Below are 18028 nucleotides of genomic sequence, written 5' to 3'. Positions count from 1 at the left end.
TATCAAATTTACACTTGAAAAATCCAATGATACCATCGCTTTTTTAGATGTTGAAATTGAAATTAAACGCAATTCTTTTGACACCTGGATTTGGCGAAAACCTACCAACACTGGCTTGCTTTTAAATTATAACGCTCTATGCCCTAGGAAATGGAAATCTGGTTTAATCTTGTGTCTGTTATCTCGTGCTCGTTTGGTGTGTTCTGATATCAGTTGTTTCAGAAAGAAATCAAGAAATTAAAAAACATGTTTTATTTAAATGGATATCCTTCTCACTTTTTCAATAAAGTCTTAAACACCTTCATGGCTGATGAACCAAAAGACACGCCTGAAGAAGTAGATTTTAGTTATTTCATTAATATATCCTATCTAGGAAAAGATTCAACAATTTTTGCGAAAAACCTAGCTAAACTTATAAAAAAGAAATTTTCATGTGACATTCATCCTGTGTATAAAACATTTAAAGTGCACCAATATTTTCAATTGAAGTCGCCTACCCCCTTTGCTCTTTCTTCTGTAGTCTACACCTCACGTGATCTGTTTTCCATCGCATAATTTGCTCGCAATCATTCTCGTATCATTTGTTCAGTTTGTGCTTTCAGTCCAGAGTGTCGTTACAGTTACAGCGCATAGTCAAATTTATCTTACGATTTTTCATTTTATGTATTGCAGATTTAATTCCTGATGAGGACACACGACACACGTACGTGTCGAAAACGTTTGAGTTTATTTTATTTAATTATGTTATATTTTGTGTGAAATAAAGTATGCCAAACCCGCTAAAGTTACTATGTTTTATTTCTCTATGGTTCAACAAAGCAAACTCTCTACCAAAGCTTTATAAAATAAAAATAAAACAATTGACCAACTTTTCAGCTTAAGACTTAATGTAGCACAACGCTGTGCCAAAAGTTTTGTTTTCGTTTTTGCTCAAAACTTGTCTTGGCTTCGTTTTATTTCGAATTCAATATCAAAAGGAGATCTACAACATAGCCTACCCCAGTTGGCCAGATTCCAATTTTACACTTGAAGCAAATTTTCGGGCCAGAAGGTAAGCATAGAGGCCTAAGTCTTAAGATATAAAAAGTGAAACAGTGACAAAGGGTGTTAACAGAAACTTTTAGCTTATTTTTTGGGACGTTTGCACCGCAAGTTTCCTGTGTTTGTTTTTTCTACTATATAGGCTATAGCCTATACTTGACTACTCCTGCTATCTACGCCAGCACGCGGCATATCCATGATCTCTCTTTTTTGAGAAAATATTCATTTTGCTTCTTCTTGCTTAGCCTATTATTCAAGTCAACATAACTAGATAATAATTCGATCTAAACAGCTTTAATATTCTTATTACAAGACATTTGAAAATGGTGGCTTTTACTTGTGTCTAACTGTCTGTTAGTTCAATGGTTAAAAGCCCAACTTCAGCAGTGCTGGTTCGGCTCTCGGGTGTGCGCATAAGCAACGCATTTTAAGATTGCTCTCCATTTAAAGACATTATTAAAAGTAGGCTAACTACGGACAGTGGGCACTAAGTTACTAACTACAGACTAGATATCATCATTCCAAAACTTCAAGACAACTTTAATTTTACTACGCTGAAGAGATCGGAAGATTGAAACACTGACCACTATGGTTCGGTTGGTTAGCGCGTGACTTCTGGAACGAAGAAGCTTCAAGATCAAGCGGCGCTGGTTCGGCTCTCGTGGTGTGCGCTTGAGCAGCGCACGTTAAGGACTGCTCTCCATTCAGCGGCATCTAATGGATGGAATAATTTCCCGGCAACAAGACTTCAACAATCGAAAACTTCACTCTGTCAATCTCGGTGACCGGGCCTGCGTCAGTGATTCAAAGCCTCTACAAGTATGCGAAACTGCCAGGATTAAGCTCTGCAAAAAGCTTTCCCAGTCCGAGGATAAAGATTCAATCAATCAATCACTATCCGTTGCAGGCTACTTTTAATAATGTAATTTTAGACATTAATTATATTTATGGAAATAAAAAAAATCCAAAGTTTGTTTGTTATATCCTTACCCACCCTGCATTGCGGGAAAGCGGACTTGAGCGCTTTGCATCGGTGTGCGCCTTCTGACGTAGGCTACACCTGACCCACGCTGCAGCCGACGGAAATGTCTGTTTCCAGTTGTCTACTCTACTTATAAATCATAAGTAGAGTTAAGTTATGAATGACTTAAATTTGATACTACCCATTACTCGAAATCGATCACTGAATAGAGGCAATTATCGTAAAGTTTCTTGCCCAGAGAAACAACAGCAAGTGCGGGTGGCTGGAGTCGAACATGCAGGCTCTCGACTGCGAGCCCAACGCGCTAACCACTCGGCCATTGCTGCCAAAGTCATGTAAATTTCACTGTGTGTGGAGCTACATGAACTTGAGAGGATATTTTTTTATTCACTTGTTGATTTATGCATATCAGTTTGTATTCTCTGTGGATACTTCTCGTGTATCATGGGCCAAACCTATTGAAGTTTGCTGGTACACCCCTTCATTTTCTTTGAATGTTGATGTAAGAACTTGTTTCTTTAAGCGCTTTTGATGTAAAAGAAAAGATAGTTAAAGTTGATGTCCAAAAGGTGTTGTTGATGTCCAAATGTTGATGTCCAAAAGGTTGATGTCCAAAAGGTGTTGCATTTAATAGTGTAGCCTATAGGCCTATATATATTTCTTTTATCTTAAAAATTTTCTATGAACATCCTGTTACGGCCAATCTCTATACAAATCAAACGTCATATAAAACCGTTCAGGTCTACTGAATCTTACGTCATGGAATTTTTCCTAAAAATGAGCCAAAATTGCACCATCGTTCGTAAGACTTGTGTCAAACCTGTTTAAACATGAAATATTGCATCATCACCTTTGAACACCTGTTTGAATTGCGTGACAATGTCTTTCACTATTACGTCACAGTACTGCGTACGTGAGTTTGAGATATTGATATCTATTCTGGTCATTCATTTTAAAATTGTTGCTTGAAGAGGTTGGTCGCATGTTTAACTGTTTTGCTTAGTGCTTGCTAGCTGGACGAAAATTTTCGTCTTTTATCCAAGTAATCTGTTAATTCTGTAGTGACAAGTTTTTAGTGGTGTATCGCGTTGCATCCCATTTTCGACAGCTTTGAGGCTATTTTTACAGAAATACAATTCTCGAATAGACGTTTCTTGAAGAGTGTTTCTTTTCGGTCATTACATACAGACGAACGAATCTGGGAATCTTATGTTACAATTTTCCCACGAAGAGATTATGGTTTACCGCTGTGACCACATCCAAGGAAATTTTGTCGCTGATGTACCGGTAATGAAAGCTGTGAAATAAAAAGTGAGCGGCTGACTGAGTCAGTCCGCCAGATTGGCCTTTTTAAGGCCAAAATTCTCGAATTTAGCTTTTTTTAGTCTGTTGGCCTTAGAAATGATGCATTTGGCCTTTTTCAAGATTTGGCCTTAAATTTGGCTTTTTTTAAATTTATTCTTCAAAATGCATAAATAATCAATATTTCTAATATATTGTAACTCAATCAATCAAAATCAATCATACAAAATCAATCATTTTATTTTTCGTAATTAACACGTCCGGGACGAAAAAGATAATAACTACAAAAATCGATATAAACCTACCAGCACGTTAATGAACGGGAAAAGGTGGCAAAACCTTGAAAGGTTTAAAACGTGCCTGAATGGAAAATCATGTAGTAGACTATATATCAGTAGTTAGCACGGCCACAAAACCCAAAAAACTAATAGCATAAAATAAAACAAAAACCGAGAGAACCACACATGTCACATTACGGTAGAAATGAATGACAGCCTAATGAATAGTGCTGTGGATTTAATTTTCGCGTTCCAATATTGATGTGGATGAGCAGTCATAATAATAATAATAGGATGGAGAAAGAAAACCGTACATAAAAGAAACCCATCCTCAGGCCAGCTCAGGCAAAAGCCCATTTTGATGTGGTCCAGGTGAGCAGGTTGAGCTTTTTCTATGGTCAAACTGCACATCACACAGTAGCCTAATGTCGGATTCTGGCACATTGATTCACAACTTACAAGATTTATTTTATCTTGTTTGAGTTTGGCTTATTTTTGGCCTTTTTTTCTACTTATTTGGCCTCAAGTTAGCCAATTTTTCTGGTAAGTTTGGCCTTTTTTGCAAATTTCAGTCTGGCAACCCTGTCTCAGAGTCCTGCCTGTGGGATCAGGGCTGTCAATTGGAATAATTGATTCCAGATCTGGAATCAAAATGAACTGTCTAGTAGCTAAAAAAAATGTCTGGAATCTGGAATAATTTTTAGAAGCAAATTGGGATTGTTTAGACAAGTCTAGATTGTTTCGGTAATTGTCGTTTTTTTATTGCATTTAGTAGCTGCATGGATGCGATGAGAAGAAATGGGTAGTCTAGCGTGTGATCAGGCGCGGATTTATGGGGGGGGATCAGGCGCGGATTTATGGGGGGGGCCCAGGGGGCCCGGGCCCCCCCGAAATTTTGTGAAAAATTGTATGTTTCCGCATCAAATGGTTTGATATGCTTCTAAACAGCTGATATTAGTCCCTCGGCATCACAATTGATGAAAATGGTTGTTTTAATGTTTATTTTCTAGCATATCGTATATGTCGTAGTATCATTGTTCATATCTGTTTAGCTTTTTCTTTCTTTTTAATTGATTTTCAAATTTTCTGGCCCCCCCCGAAAAAAACTCTTAGATTCGCGCCTGCGTGTGATACATTGGTTCCAACAGCAGATATGTTGAAAAATTTCAAGTTCGATAGGCTATTGTTTATCCCAAGTCTGTTTAAGAAATAAAGAGGGAAGTGTTAATGTCGCTGGTAAGCCTGATAACTCGATAAACCAAATTGTGCTGAACAAAGAAGAGGCCATCCTGGATGCAGTTCGAGATGCAGAGGCCAGATTTAATGATTGTCCACATCAATATTGTGTAGCTGTGGATGAACATAATGTGTTCTTTGCACTTCATACGGATTATGTAATTTTAATCATATTATAGTTGGTGTTTCATTGCACAACCAATGCTATTCGTTGTAGTAAACTCTAATTTGTAGTAGTAAATTCTTGGAGGCCCATTTCTACATAAAGATTCTTACCACTACTTATTGTATATTTACAACGTACACTGCATATTTAACGGTATTTTGTTTTAGACTTTAAATGAAATGTCTAGATTAGATCTTAGAATAATTTAGAATCAAATTGACATGCAATTTGGAAGGAAACGCTACAACTAATCTGACAACCCTGTGTGGGATGAAGGTTGACTGAGGCTGAACTGGAGAACTGCTGACTATGAACTATTACACATAACCATTAACCATATACCAGTAATTAACGAGGAAGAATGAAAAGCATAATAAGCTATAAAGGAAAAAAATGTGGGTTTTGAAAAGGTAAACCATTGCACAACTAACAAGGAAGAATGAACTGTGAGGCAAAAAGTGTAGGTTTTGAAAACGTTTCATTTTGTTTGCTGCGAAAAATAGTATACGGTACAAATATATCCAACAACAGACAGGAAGCAGCGAAAGACTAGGCCTATATGAATCATCGAGTCAGTTGCTTCCCGTAATTATTATTTCTTGTTAATGTTAAACTATGGTCATGTATAATGATGGCGTGTACCGCCTGCTGCTGTCAGTACTCAGTAGCCATTTAGCCACCTCTACTTGCTAGTCTGCTGGAAGTGTAGGCTACTACCTAGTTTCTGATTAATTCAAGCATCTTTGTTTGTTGGGCTTCAGGTTGGTAGAAGTAGGGGATGGTTCACTCAAAAAAAAGGTGGACAACTGGATGACAAAATTTGGTGCAACTACTGCTTGAACTCTGCCACCATATTACATGTCACAGTGACATATCTAGGAGCAGCATAATGTGTAACCTGTCTAGTAAGGCGATGTGAAATTTGAATGGACAAAATCGAATTATCACACAGGGTGACTACTGTTGTGTAGAGTATTTTTGTGAAGTTTTATGCAATAAAATCCAGTATCCGTAAACATGTAAGCGTTTTAAGGTTAGTATTTTCTAATTCTTGCAAGGTGATTCCACAAAAAATACTATCACAACGCATCAATCCACGTGATCCAGATAGCGCGCTCTGAATGGCTAGTTAGGGAAAACGCGTTGTGTGCCGCACACACGCGCGCGCGAGCGATTGCTGTCTGCTGCTGAGAGATTTATACCTTGAGATGCTGAATTGCTGATTATTATTGAAGATAAGGCTGCAAAATTCAGATAAGAAGTTGTGTTCAGCCGAAATGTTTGCTATGATTTTATGCTTGGTTGTTAAATAATCATTCAGGCTTCGGTTCAAAGTTAGTTTATAGGCTAGGTTTTCCAAATTGTGTAAAGTAGGCCTAAGAGGCAGTGTCTGTAATTATCAGGTCTTGTGGAATAAGAACTGCTTATTCAGGTGAAGTTGCTGTTTGTGGTTCTGTATTTTTTATATGTAGCTTTGAGAATGACACTAATAAAGTTCATAGTATTACGGAAGGCTCAGACAACTAAGTTTTCAGCACTTAAATTCTTAGTTCTGTGTACCGTACTGTAAGTGGGCTATGTTTTTTTTCTTCAAAAAATACATTAATCTCTTCACATATTATCTTTAGTTCATAAAGCTGACCTTGTTGTGGGTAGCATTGTTAACTGTTAAATCATGCCTAAAAGTTCTAAAAAGAGAGTAAGAAGCATGGAAAGCTCTTCTGTCATTGGACCCTCCAAGGAGCTCCCACTGCTGATTTACCAACACTACGATATGTTCTTGCATTCTGTACTTTGTTAAAGGTGATACTCAAGTACTTTATTACTGCAAGTTTTTCTCTGACTGGTTTTAATTAAGCTTGGTAGTGACATAAAACATAGACCAACTCGTATATCTTCGTATGGATGAAGGGTAGTTGTTAAAAATACTAACATATAGCTTGCATGAATGAACAGTACACGTAGGCTACAATAACCAACTAGAAGACACTTTTCAAAACCTTAATGTGTTGAAATAATTAATTGCACGCTTACAAAGACAGAGCACTCATAAGGAATTAATTTTTTAGGAAGCTGGAAAAAAGCTAACTATTCTCTTTTCAAATGAAGATCGCATTCCTAAAACAATTGAGGTTTCTCCTCTCCCAACGTTATCATAGAGTAGAATCACTGTTATACCAAATTGGGCCTCTTGACAAAAGGACAACGAAAACGCTTCAAAAGAGAGTTAACAAAAAGGTAAGTTCTTACATACGGTATCTTTTCAAACTTTTTTGTCTAGTAATTTTCTATGAAATGTAAGGCATTTATAAGTATATTTTTTGATAACAGGGTCAATGGGTCATGCATAGACATGTCCCATGTTGTGTACTGGGGTTGGTCTGTTGTTGCCATTGACATGGCTCTTCTAACAATATTTGTTGAATGGAGCCATATGAGAAGGAGAATAGGTTACTGCCAGTTCTACAACCCCACTTCACCATTGCAGATGTAGTTCAACCAACTCTAGATAGTAGGTGGTTTAAGGATTTTTCGATTTCCTAAAGCATTTCCTCGTGGGAAAGTGATTCAGATGTTCTGATTTCTATGTCTGTAAAGACAGGCTTGTGCTTTCACTAAAGCTAGTCGTGCTATGGCGAGAAGATTTTTCTTGACTATCACTGATTTTTACTGCCATTTGTCCGAAAGAGTATTAATTGTTATGTTTGGCATATATTGTTTTTCGTTGTGACAGTCAGAAATAAAAACAAACTGAACTGATTTACATGGATTATTTTTTGTTCTTTACATTTATCAATCACACAAAAAACTTGTTTTTCAAGAACCTCAAACAACAGCGAGGAGATGATTTCGCTGCAGCAAAGAAGTCACAAGTGATAGAGGAAGAGAACTGGAAGAAACAGCAGTTTTCTGCAGCAATTGATGAAGAAGTTGACTCTCCTGTCGAACCAGCTGCACCTGGTACATCTGAATGTGACAATGCCCCGGTATTCAGTGATGATCCTGCTCTGCGATTTTTTTCTGTGAACATGTTAGAAAATATTCGCAAAGGCAGTAACTCTTGTGATGTTTCTGTCCGCACTTTTACCCAACCAAAATTAAATTTGGATGCCAACTCACTGTTCTCTTTGATTGGGACCATGCCACGCTTACTGAGTCTATCCTTACTTCACACTTGACCATGGATGAACTAAAGGGTTTGATAAACACAAAGTTTGAATACCCTCATTTTCCTGCCCATACTCAGGCTGTGCAGCGTCTCATTTGGGAAGTCACTAACGACTGTGGAAGTATTGCTGGCCATCAATGACGGGATGGTTTCATTCGGGCGAGAATTGCTTCGCGTAGGGTCTTGCCGAAAGCAGACATGAAATCTGACATTCTTTCATTGGCTGCAGTATAATGTTTTGATATTCACCACTGTTTCTTGTTCATTGTCTTTATTCTTCATTCGTTTGTGCACGTTTTACAAGCACATATAAAGTTGGTTGGTTGATGTGTAAGCTACCATTGGAGAGTTGCAGTTACTATATCTGTCAAAAAACAAATGTAAATCTGCGAAAACAATCGCATATTAATGTAGTGCGTTGTGTGATTATGTAATACATATTACTACAACAAAACCAAAGTGTCATCTTATGCACAGTGCATTCCTACTCTTGCCATAGAAGTGAAAAAGGCTTTAATATTATCAGTTTTTGCTGACCAAGCAAAAATAGGGTTGCCAGGTGATTGTTTAATATCTTACCGTACACCGCCAGACTTTACCTAAAAGGGCAACTAGCAGTCGCATCATATGTAATTGTTGTTGTGGTTGTTAAAGTTGGCAATTTTTACAATTTAAAAAAGATAAACAAAGTTTTTTCTTCAAAAAAATTATACCTGGCAACTCTGTGCTGGCAACAAATGCCAAAGACAAAATCGACTACATGTTTAAGGTTACTGAATATTTTTGCGTGAAATTTTACAGAAATACTCTACATAGCAATAGTCACCCTGTGTGATAATTCGATTTTTGATTTTTTTAAATTTTTTGATTTTCACATCGCCTTACTGTCTAGTGCCTATTGTGTAAATGAATGTATGGAAATATGGTATATAATGCAGCTACAGTGGAAATACTGGAGGTAGGCTCACACTGCTGTGTAAGGTTCTGCTGATGTTTTAGCACCTAAAACTTCAAGTCAAATACCGGTATAGCATTTCATTTGATAAGAATGAATTTACATAAAAGCAAAAATTTTTTTGCAGTTTTGGCAATTTTAAAATTTTGCTGTAGCCTCCACTTCAGCTGTCCATATCACAAGAAAAACCTGTTAAGTGAGCCGTCCCGAATATCCACTGTCCCTAGTTGGGCTGTACCAATGCATGGTACCTTTTCAATCTTAAAACTAACTTACCGTAACATAGAATTAATCTCTATGGTGACCATATTCACAACTTGTTCTACTCATTATCCTGCACTAGTTGTTATAATTACCCATTAACTATTATAGTGGTAGGATACGGTAGCCCACAAAAATAAACAAGGCCAAAGCAGTTTTATTATATTTTTATGTAACACTCTTCTTGTTGTATTATAATCAGAGTTGGGTGTCCGACTGTCCGCTACTTTAAAAGTAGCATGCTGCTGCTACTTGGGCTAAAGTAACGCATGCTATCGCTACTCGCTACCAATTGATAAAAGTAGACATTACCCTTCATTGCTACTTGGGCTAAAGTAGTGCGCGGCTGCGCGCTACCGCTAGTTCTCTCACCGTTTTTGATTTTGGTATAACTTAAACTGACACAGGAAGCACTTTATGACATTAAACTGACCTTGAAAACAAATGATATTATTTTTTCATTGCCTTTTCAACGTTATTATAGAAAACACATTCTTGATTTCGTTCTCTACTGTAATTTCTATTCTAACAAAAATGTAGCTGCGCTACTGCCCACCTCTGATAATAATTATTGTTAACTACAATTCAATAACATAAACCTAATTTTTATGATGTTAAGATATGCCCTAAACCTCAATAAGAAATTGCTTTCCTATGTGCTTGCCATTAGTTTTTATTTTTTGAAAGCTAAGTAGTTTAGTCAGTTTCCACCTGTTTTATGTCCTTAGTGCAAGAGGCGTGGATGGCTTGTATTGCAGGTAAGGTATTACTGGTAATATGCCAAGTGCTATTTTGTTCTGAGTATCTTTACATGTTTTAATATTAATTGAAATGTTTATTAGGAATCAAAACTTGAACTGGTGTTCATAATTTTTAAATACAATGAAGACATATGTCTAGAATTAATGTTTGTTTATTTTGCAAGCTTCATACTAGTCTAGTACGATGAAATTAGTTAATCGAATCACCTATTTACTAGAATTCTGATGTGATTATTCGTTTGACGCTTTTAACCAATTTGCTCTTGAAAGAAAAAAGGTTTATTGTGAATGAGCTTTATTGTTGGGAATGTGTGTGTGCTAACTAGATTGCAATAGAGAGTATACTAGTAACTAGATTGCATTTAGTAACTAGACTAGTAACTAGATTGCAATAGACATAACTGTTCACAATTCTAGTTAAACTTGGTGTGCAAAAATAATAAAACATTAAAGAGTAGGCTAACAGGTAATTTCTAGATTATAACAGATACGCAAACTGAAAAGTATCAGTTTAAAATAACATTATGTGTTTAGTTGTTTACTGTTTAACTTAAAGTTGTCACTGTTTCTTTTATTAAAAAGATTCTTGAGAATTTTTTCCACTTTTTATCTTCATCATCAAACTCGTCTAAAACCAGAGAGCCATTAAGTAAGCAGTGATGTAAATGCATTCAAAGAAGCTGATAGCTCAATTGTATTTCAGTCATGTTAAAAGTAACAAATAAACCCAAACAGAAAATTAAATATCTTGTGCATTGATTCAAAGTTGAATCACTAAAGATGATTGATTTGCTGTCTGGGAAAGTCATTTCATTGCAAAACCTTTGAATCGAGACAACTATCGCTTTACTGTTATTTATTCATGTTTAAAGGAACAGTTTGCTTAACTGATTAATAACCTTTAAAGGAGCAGTTTGTTTGCCTGTTATTTAATGACGTTTGAAGGAGCAGTTTGCTTTGTGTTACTGAATAACGTTTAAAGTAGCAGATAAAAACTGTTATGTGAAGAAAGAACCCCATAAACTTCACTTTGCACAAAAAATAAAAATTCTCTGTAAATGACTGAAAATTGCAGAAAAAATTCAAATACAAACCTAGCAATTTTTTTCAACTTTCAGAAAATACAAGTTTTCCTCTTTCTAAAAAAGTAACACCCATGCAGTTTGGCAAACAAAGACCAGAGTTATTGTGGTTGCAAGCAGTGTGTATTTTTTAGGGCTCAGGCTCTTTAAAGGCCCGTTACAGTTAAAGCAGTATATAGCAATTATCTGATTTCATCTGTAGTTTCTAGTTTCGTGGCCTGAAGCATTAATGAATTTGTTAAAGGCTGCTAATCCAGACAGCAATGCAACAGTTCAGTTATGTAATCTTGTTTTATCACAAAAAGAATAATATGTGTCAATCTTACAATTTTATCAAGCATCTGAGCCTTGGTATGACAATACAGCCCTCTACAAGCCACTTGATGAACAGATTTTGCTTGGGGAAAATGCTGCTGTACTGACAGTTCAAGCTTATTTGCGAATGTGTGGCTTACATTTTCAGGTGCTTATTTTTCAAAGTTTTACACTTTTTAAAGTTATAAAGAAAAGAAATGTGGGTGTTTTCAAGCTGTTCTTTACAGTTTACCTTAGTTCGTGTTGGCTTGTAGGCTGTAGCTCCGTACAACGTTATACCACGTGTCTAGATTGGTAATTACTTAATGATAACTTTTGAATTTTGAAACCTCTTCGCCAAATGTTGCTTTGTATTTCTAATAGTTAATTAAGTTTTCATTTAATAGTTTTAAATATTCCAGCTCCATAAAAGACTACCTTATTATAACCGGCATTTTTGTTCTTTTTTTGCATTTATTCCCAAGGTACTCTAGAACTTAATCTCTTTATGTGTTCCAGGAATGTTACTACTCTATTTTGTTTGCTGTTTTATCAACAGGTTGTATCAAAGTCTAACGCTGAATTCATATCACCCTCTGGAAAACTTCCGGTGTTATTTTGCGGAAACCTAGTCATATCTGAACCAACACCAATTGCAAAGTTTATAAAGAAGAAGGTGATACAGTATAATATATTAAATCAGCACTTTGACTTAGTGTATAGGTAAACTGTGCCAGTGCTTAATCAAGCTCACTATTTTCCTAACCAGCAAATCCTTGACAAATTTTGATGTAATATGTGAAAGAATTGATGTGCTTGACTGGGTTTAGTTTAGTTTGGAACGTTGGTATGGTACGTTGCATACTTTTTTATCGGGCTTGTTGCCCAAAAAGTACTGTAGTGTACAAATAACAACAGTTAAAAATCTTTTTTTTACATATTTACAAAGCTTTTGCAATAACACTGACAAATAATACCGGTAATTGACAGCAAATTAGTGGTATTGAATGACATTATTCAAACAATTCAATAAAGCAACGTACATGTTTAATTGACACGTTTTCGGCAAAATTCATTTTATACATCTATGTCAGTTTATTATATAGTTTGAATAATGTCATTTAATCTAATTAAATTGCTGCCATTATTACCGGTCATTGGTATTGCAAACTTGCTTCTCTTCCAAAACTATGACATTACTTTTTTCCGAAAAATGTTGTATCCTGATGACAAAGTTAGTAAAAGCGTGTACAGGTGTGCGTGCATTTCTTTCATACTTTTGTTCTATCTAGGGACTGTCTTCGATCAAACAACTCCCAGAGACGAAGCAGACTGATTTAATCGCCTATACGGAGCTTGTGAACAGTGTACTGGTGCCTGCGGAGGTATTTGTGACTTGGGCTCACGAGGAAACGTTGAAGAAGGTTTGAAACAATAATTAATTATATCGTCTGAAATAAAATTATACGTCAAGTTAAAGCTTTCTTGCTACAACAGAGGTGTTGCGACCGTGCCAAATTTCTTTAAACTTATTAACTTACTTCCGCCACAAGCACATTTTAACGTTCGCTTTTGTCGCTTCTACCTTTTTCTCGACCTTTGCTATGTTGATTGTTGACGTGTATTGTTTTTTGCTGTGATGGTCAGAAATAAAAACAACTGAACTGAAAGTGAACCCTACGCTGCAACTTAGTTTCAATTTCACCTCTGATAATGGTTGCTGAGTTATTACTACGATAGAAGACAAAAACAAGGATTAAATGGTTGATAACAATTTTTATTCTCAGATTACATACAAAAGATATGGAAATCCTTATCCTTGGCCGCTAAACCACTTTTTGTGTTGGAGGAAACGGTGGCGTGAACTTGAGTATCTTGAAAGTAAGCGCTAACAGGAGATTGTGTTCCCGCCGTTTGTGCTGCTGCAAATTGTGTAGTCGTGAAGTTTTGTGTATATTGCATCTGTGATTTTTCAAGCCAGTATTGAAGTAGTTTCAGTGTGCTTGTCTCACAATACTGTGGAATGTGCAGGCCTCTAAGCTCCCGGCGGCCATGGCCACCGAAAAGTCGTTAATTAGCCTCCGAAACTACCGCACCGGTAGGCCATGTTTGATCACCAGCTTCCGCCAGGCTTCCGCCAACCAGCATTTCTCCACTCCGTTGATATATTTAAACCATTTTTTTCCCACTGGCATTCGTATTGCATCAATGTAAAAATGATGGATTTTGCTGTTTGCAGCCTGGGCTTGCGGCTTTCGCCTACTTTTGTTCTATAATCTTACCCTCTCAAAGGTATAGGCTGGGAGAAAGGTCAAACTTCACTGGCAACTGTGGATGAAGAAGTGAAGAGGTGTTGCCAAGCTCTTTCACAAAAACTTGGAAAGAAATCTTATTTCTTTGATGATAAGTAAGTACTTGAAAAGTGGACACAACACAAGGCATATAAACCTATAAAACTTGGCGAGCTACGCTTGAGTTGAATTGTGCAATTCCCATTAAGTGAATTATTATCATGACACTGACCAAGTGACTGTAAATTCAGTTCATCATAACCTACTTTATACTGGGATGATGTTGCTACTCAACAAATCAGTCATTTTTAACATTGATTCAACGCCTGCAGACGAAAAGACAGAGTTTCCTGCACGTTGGTGTGAAAACCACACGGCATTTAACATAATCCATTAAAATTGAACATAAACTATAAGCTACAAACCTTTTCGGCCATACACACGTTAGCCCTTATCAAGTAATAAACAAAAATAACTGCTTATCATATCTACAATGAATTGAATGAAAATAAAATTCATTTTCATTGTAGATATGATAAGCAGTTATTTTTTTTTTGTTACTTGCTAAGGGCTAACGTGTGTATGGCCGAAAACGTTTGTAGCTTATAGTTTATGTTCAATTTTAATGGATTATGTTAAATGCCGTGTGGTTGCTTGGTTGTATATGTCTGTGGTTGAAGAAAGTGATCTCTTTACCAAAATTGTATTGGTGTGAAAAGGTTAAAAAACCACTTTCGTACTAGAGTATTTTTTCCATTGCCTGTTTATAATTTTTCACCAAGTATTTTAATTTGTGTTTTTTTACATGACAGCAAACGTTTTGATTTGTTTCAGGCCAACAGAGTTCGACGCCTTGGTGTTCGGCCATTTGTACACCATCATAACCACAAAGTTGCCGGACAACAGACTAGCAGAGACTGTAAAATCTTTCAACAACTTGTTGCATTTCTGTAAGAACATTGATAGAAAATATTTTGGTCAAGAATCCCTAAGAATGGCCGGGTCCACTTAGCAACCTGGCCAAAGGCTACTTGCGTGTGGAAGCTTCATGAACGACGAGACCCTTAAAAAGAATCGCTTTTCTGTTTTTCATGAACACGTTGTGTTGTATGACATGCGGTGCAGTGAAACTTCTACCTGTATCGTTCGATATGATATTATCTTGAAAAATAGAATACTGTGAAACAAAAGCCTGTTGATTGGAAGAATGATAAACGAGCTGCGCTAAGGGAACGTTCAAATATTACGTAACGCTTTTTTTCCGAATTTTTGACCCCCCCTCCCCCATGTAACGCCAACGTAACGCTTTTTTCAATCCCCCCCTCCCCCATGTAACGCTTTTTCACTACGAATTCAGCACAAAAAACTACCATTCCGTACTCGACAGTGTTACGTAACGTTTTGCTTGAACCCCCTCCCCCCGATGTGACGCTAACGTAACGCTTTGCATAAACCCCCCCCCTCCCCCTCGAAGGCGTTACGTAATATTTGAACGTTCCCTAATACGGTAGAGCTTTATTAAAGGGCGGGGAAACCCAAATTAACTTTGCGAGTTTTTTGTTTCAGCGTGATGTCATTGTGTACAACATGCGTTTTAACAATAAAAAAAATCCAAATTTTGTTGCCCTCGTCTCGCGAAGGCCGTGATTCTGTTCGCTGTGACGTCACAAGGTACATATAGTTGTGGCCAAAAGTTTAAGACCAGACTTGATTTATGACGATTTTTGCATTACTTCAAAATACTGCATCAGATATAAGATGATGCAACTGAAACAATATATGATGCAGTATTTTGAAGTAATGCAAAAATCGTCATAAATCAAGTCTGGTCTTAAACTTTTGGCCACAACTATATGTACCTTGTGACGTCACAGCGAACAGAATCACAGCTTGATGCGCGCGAGACCTCGCAAACGGGTATCAAACAAAAGCGGCCTTAGCGAGACGAGGGCAACAAAATTTGGATTTTTTTTTGCTAAAACGCATGCTGTACACAATGACATCACGCTGAAACAAAAAACTCGCAAAAAGTTAATTTGGGTTTCCCCGCTCTTTAAAGTAGCTATAAGCCTCACTGCTATGTTTGCTGGTGAGACATCCCGGTCAATAAATCAAATCTTTTTACATTGTTGCGGCGTCGGGCTTTTCAGCTCAATCATGCATCAGGGAGTGGTAAAAAAATAAACTTTTGGGCCAAGAAGCTGAAACGAAGAAGCGTTCACAGAACTGATGAAATCAATACACAAATACTGGTTTGGAAAATAGTCGAAAAACTCTGCTTTTTTTCCTAACAAGCGACGCCGAATAGACAGGTAGAATTTTTCCACCAAAATACCAGCTTATTGCTGATATATACAATATACATAGCAGCTGTGGTACGGTATGTCTAAATAGGGATTGAGCCAAAGCAAAGTATATTACAGCCGACACAACTATCTCATTTTACACAATCACAGCAACTCATCAGTTACCTAACTCGCATGTTATTATAGGGACAGTATCAAGCCGGTCGACGTTACTGTCACATTTGAAAGCTTCTCGCAGTTAAATGACAAAATCATCATTTCTGTGAGGTGGTAATTGACTAGTAGACCGTATGGGGTCTCCTTGCCAGCATGGGAACTTATGCAATAAAATTTGCTTTGCATATTCAGACGTTGAATCAATGTAAACAGGACCGTTAGTTGGGATATTTAACCCAGCTGGTTAGGTCGGTCAACTGGAAACCACACTATCTCACTGTCATGCTGGTGAGCCAACTTTAAGGGAACTTTCAAATATAACGTAACGCCTTCGAGGGGGAGGGGGGTTTATGTAAAGCGTTACGTTAGCGTCACATCGGGGGGAGGGGGTTCAAGCAAAGCGTTACGTAACGCTGTCGAGTACGGAATGGTAGTTTTTTGTGCTGAATTCGTAGTGAAAAAGCGTTACATGGGGGAGGGGGGTCAAAAATTCGGAAAAAAAGCGTTACGTAATATTTGAACGTTCCCTAAGGTAAAGGTGAGTCCCATACTTGATCCAAGCATCGGGGGATAAAAAGATAAGGTTTTCATTGTACTAAGCCTTTGGCACTAACGAGAGTAGGGTGGCCAGTTCCTTTCTCTCGGCCGCCTTTCCTTCAGCAACTTCGCCAACCCAATTTATTACACCCTGAATAGAGGTGAGTGGTGTGTGCAGTGGCGTAGCCAGAAAAAAAATTTGGGGGGGGGGCCAAATATTTGATGAATTGAGGAGAACAACAAAAGTGTTTGATTTAAGCCATCGCCACCTGATGTGCAGTGGCGTATCCTGGTGGGTTGAGCAAGGGAAGCAATAAAAATGGTGGAGGGTTAGAGCGTGCCGAATGCACGCGTATTCTAGGGGGGTCCGGGGCGCGAAATTTTTTTCCCACGAGATTTCTGTCTTATTGATTTTAGTCACTTTAAAAGTAAGATTTTCCGAAAGTGTTCGAGAGATTGGTTGATTCAGATTGCGAAATAACTATTTGCCAATAAAATTCTGCAATGATAATAAAATATAAGCTTTCCCTAACCCTACTTTTTTGAAAAGCTCTTGTGTACCGCAAAAATTAATTTAAAGAAAAAAAAAATTAGACTTCGACGGGCGTCGAACCCTCGTTCTCACAATTACCAGGCAGAGGATGATACCACTGAACCAACCGTGCCAACGAGAGAATGTTGCATTCACACGGTTTTATAACAAACTAACTCCAAAATATGTAAATGAGACAGAAATCTCGTGGGAAAAAATATTTCGCGTCCGGGGCATGCTCCCCCGGAAAATTTTTTGAAAAATTACACTCAAATAATGGATTACAGCGCTTTCTGGAAACACGTTTAGGGTAATATTTGTATGAAGTTTATTAGCAGATAAGCAGCTATTAACTTATTAAAGGTAGCTCTTACACACGAACGGGCAAAAACTGCGGCTAAAATTAGAGAACACCAAAAACTCAATAACTACACAAAAACCCAACAGAGTAAGCCATTTTGAAATTGCTTCCACAAATTAGTTCTAAGAAACGTAATTCGCGTAAACTTAGCGCGATTTACGATTTGCAAAATTTATTGGTGTCTTTCTGTGTGTCGAAAACAAGTCCTGGGGGATGTTAATAGCCAGATGTGTTGGAAAAGGTTATAAATTTCTACAAATTTTATTACATTTCGACATAGGGCTCAGCTTCGGAATTTAAACTTGGAAAATTTGGGGG

At 37.2% G+C, this 18028-nt stretch overlaps 2 protein-coding genes across 2 annotated transcripts; both read left to right on the top strand.

Annotated features, from left to right (window-relative positions):
- The first annotated feature begins 6596 nt into the window (after window positions 1-6596).
- Window positions 6597-8534, top strand: LOC145787067 (uncharacterized). Its single transcript, XM_082598779.1, has 2 exons — window positions 6597-7243; window positions 7828-8534. The coding sequence occupies exons 1-2, from the start codon at window positions 7109-7111 to the stop codon at window positions 8182-8184; spliced, it is 492 nt and encodes a 163-aa protein (XP_082454905.1). The 5' UTR covers window positions 6597-7108; the 3' UTR covers window positions 8185-8534.
- Window positions 8535-9676: 1142 nt separating this feature from the next.
- On the top strand, window positions 9677-15017 carry LOC145787435 (metaxin-2-like). The gene is made up of 7 exons (XM_082599178.1): window positions 9677-10148; window positions 11572-11696; window positions 12087-12203; window positions 12820-12951; window positions 13315-13408; window positions 13820-13934; window positions 14653-15017. The coding sequence occupies exons 1-7, from the start codon at window positions 10109-10111 to the stop codon at window positions 14828-14830; spliced, it is 801 nt and encodes a 266-aa protein (XP_082455304.1). The 5' UTR covers window positions 9677-10108; the 3' UTR covers window positions 14831-15017.
- Window positions 15018-18028: the final 3011 nt, after the last annotated feature.

Source organism: Aplidium turbinatum, chromosome 18, assembly GCF_918807975.1.
Source record: "Aplidium turbinatum chromosome 18, kaAplTurb1.1, whole genome shotgun sequence".
Classification (NCBI taxonomy): Eukaryota; Metazoa; Chordata; class Ascidiacea; order Aplousobranchia; family Polyclinidae; genus Aplidium; species Aplidium turbinatum.
This window is presented reverse-complemented; position numbering and strand designations above follow the sequence as displayed.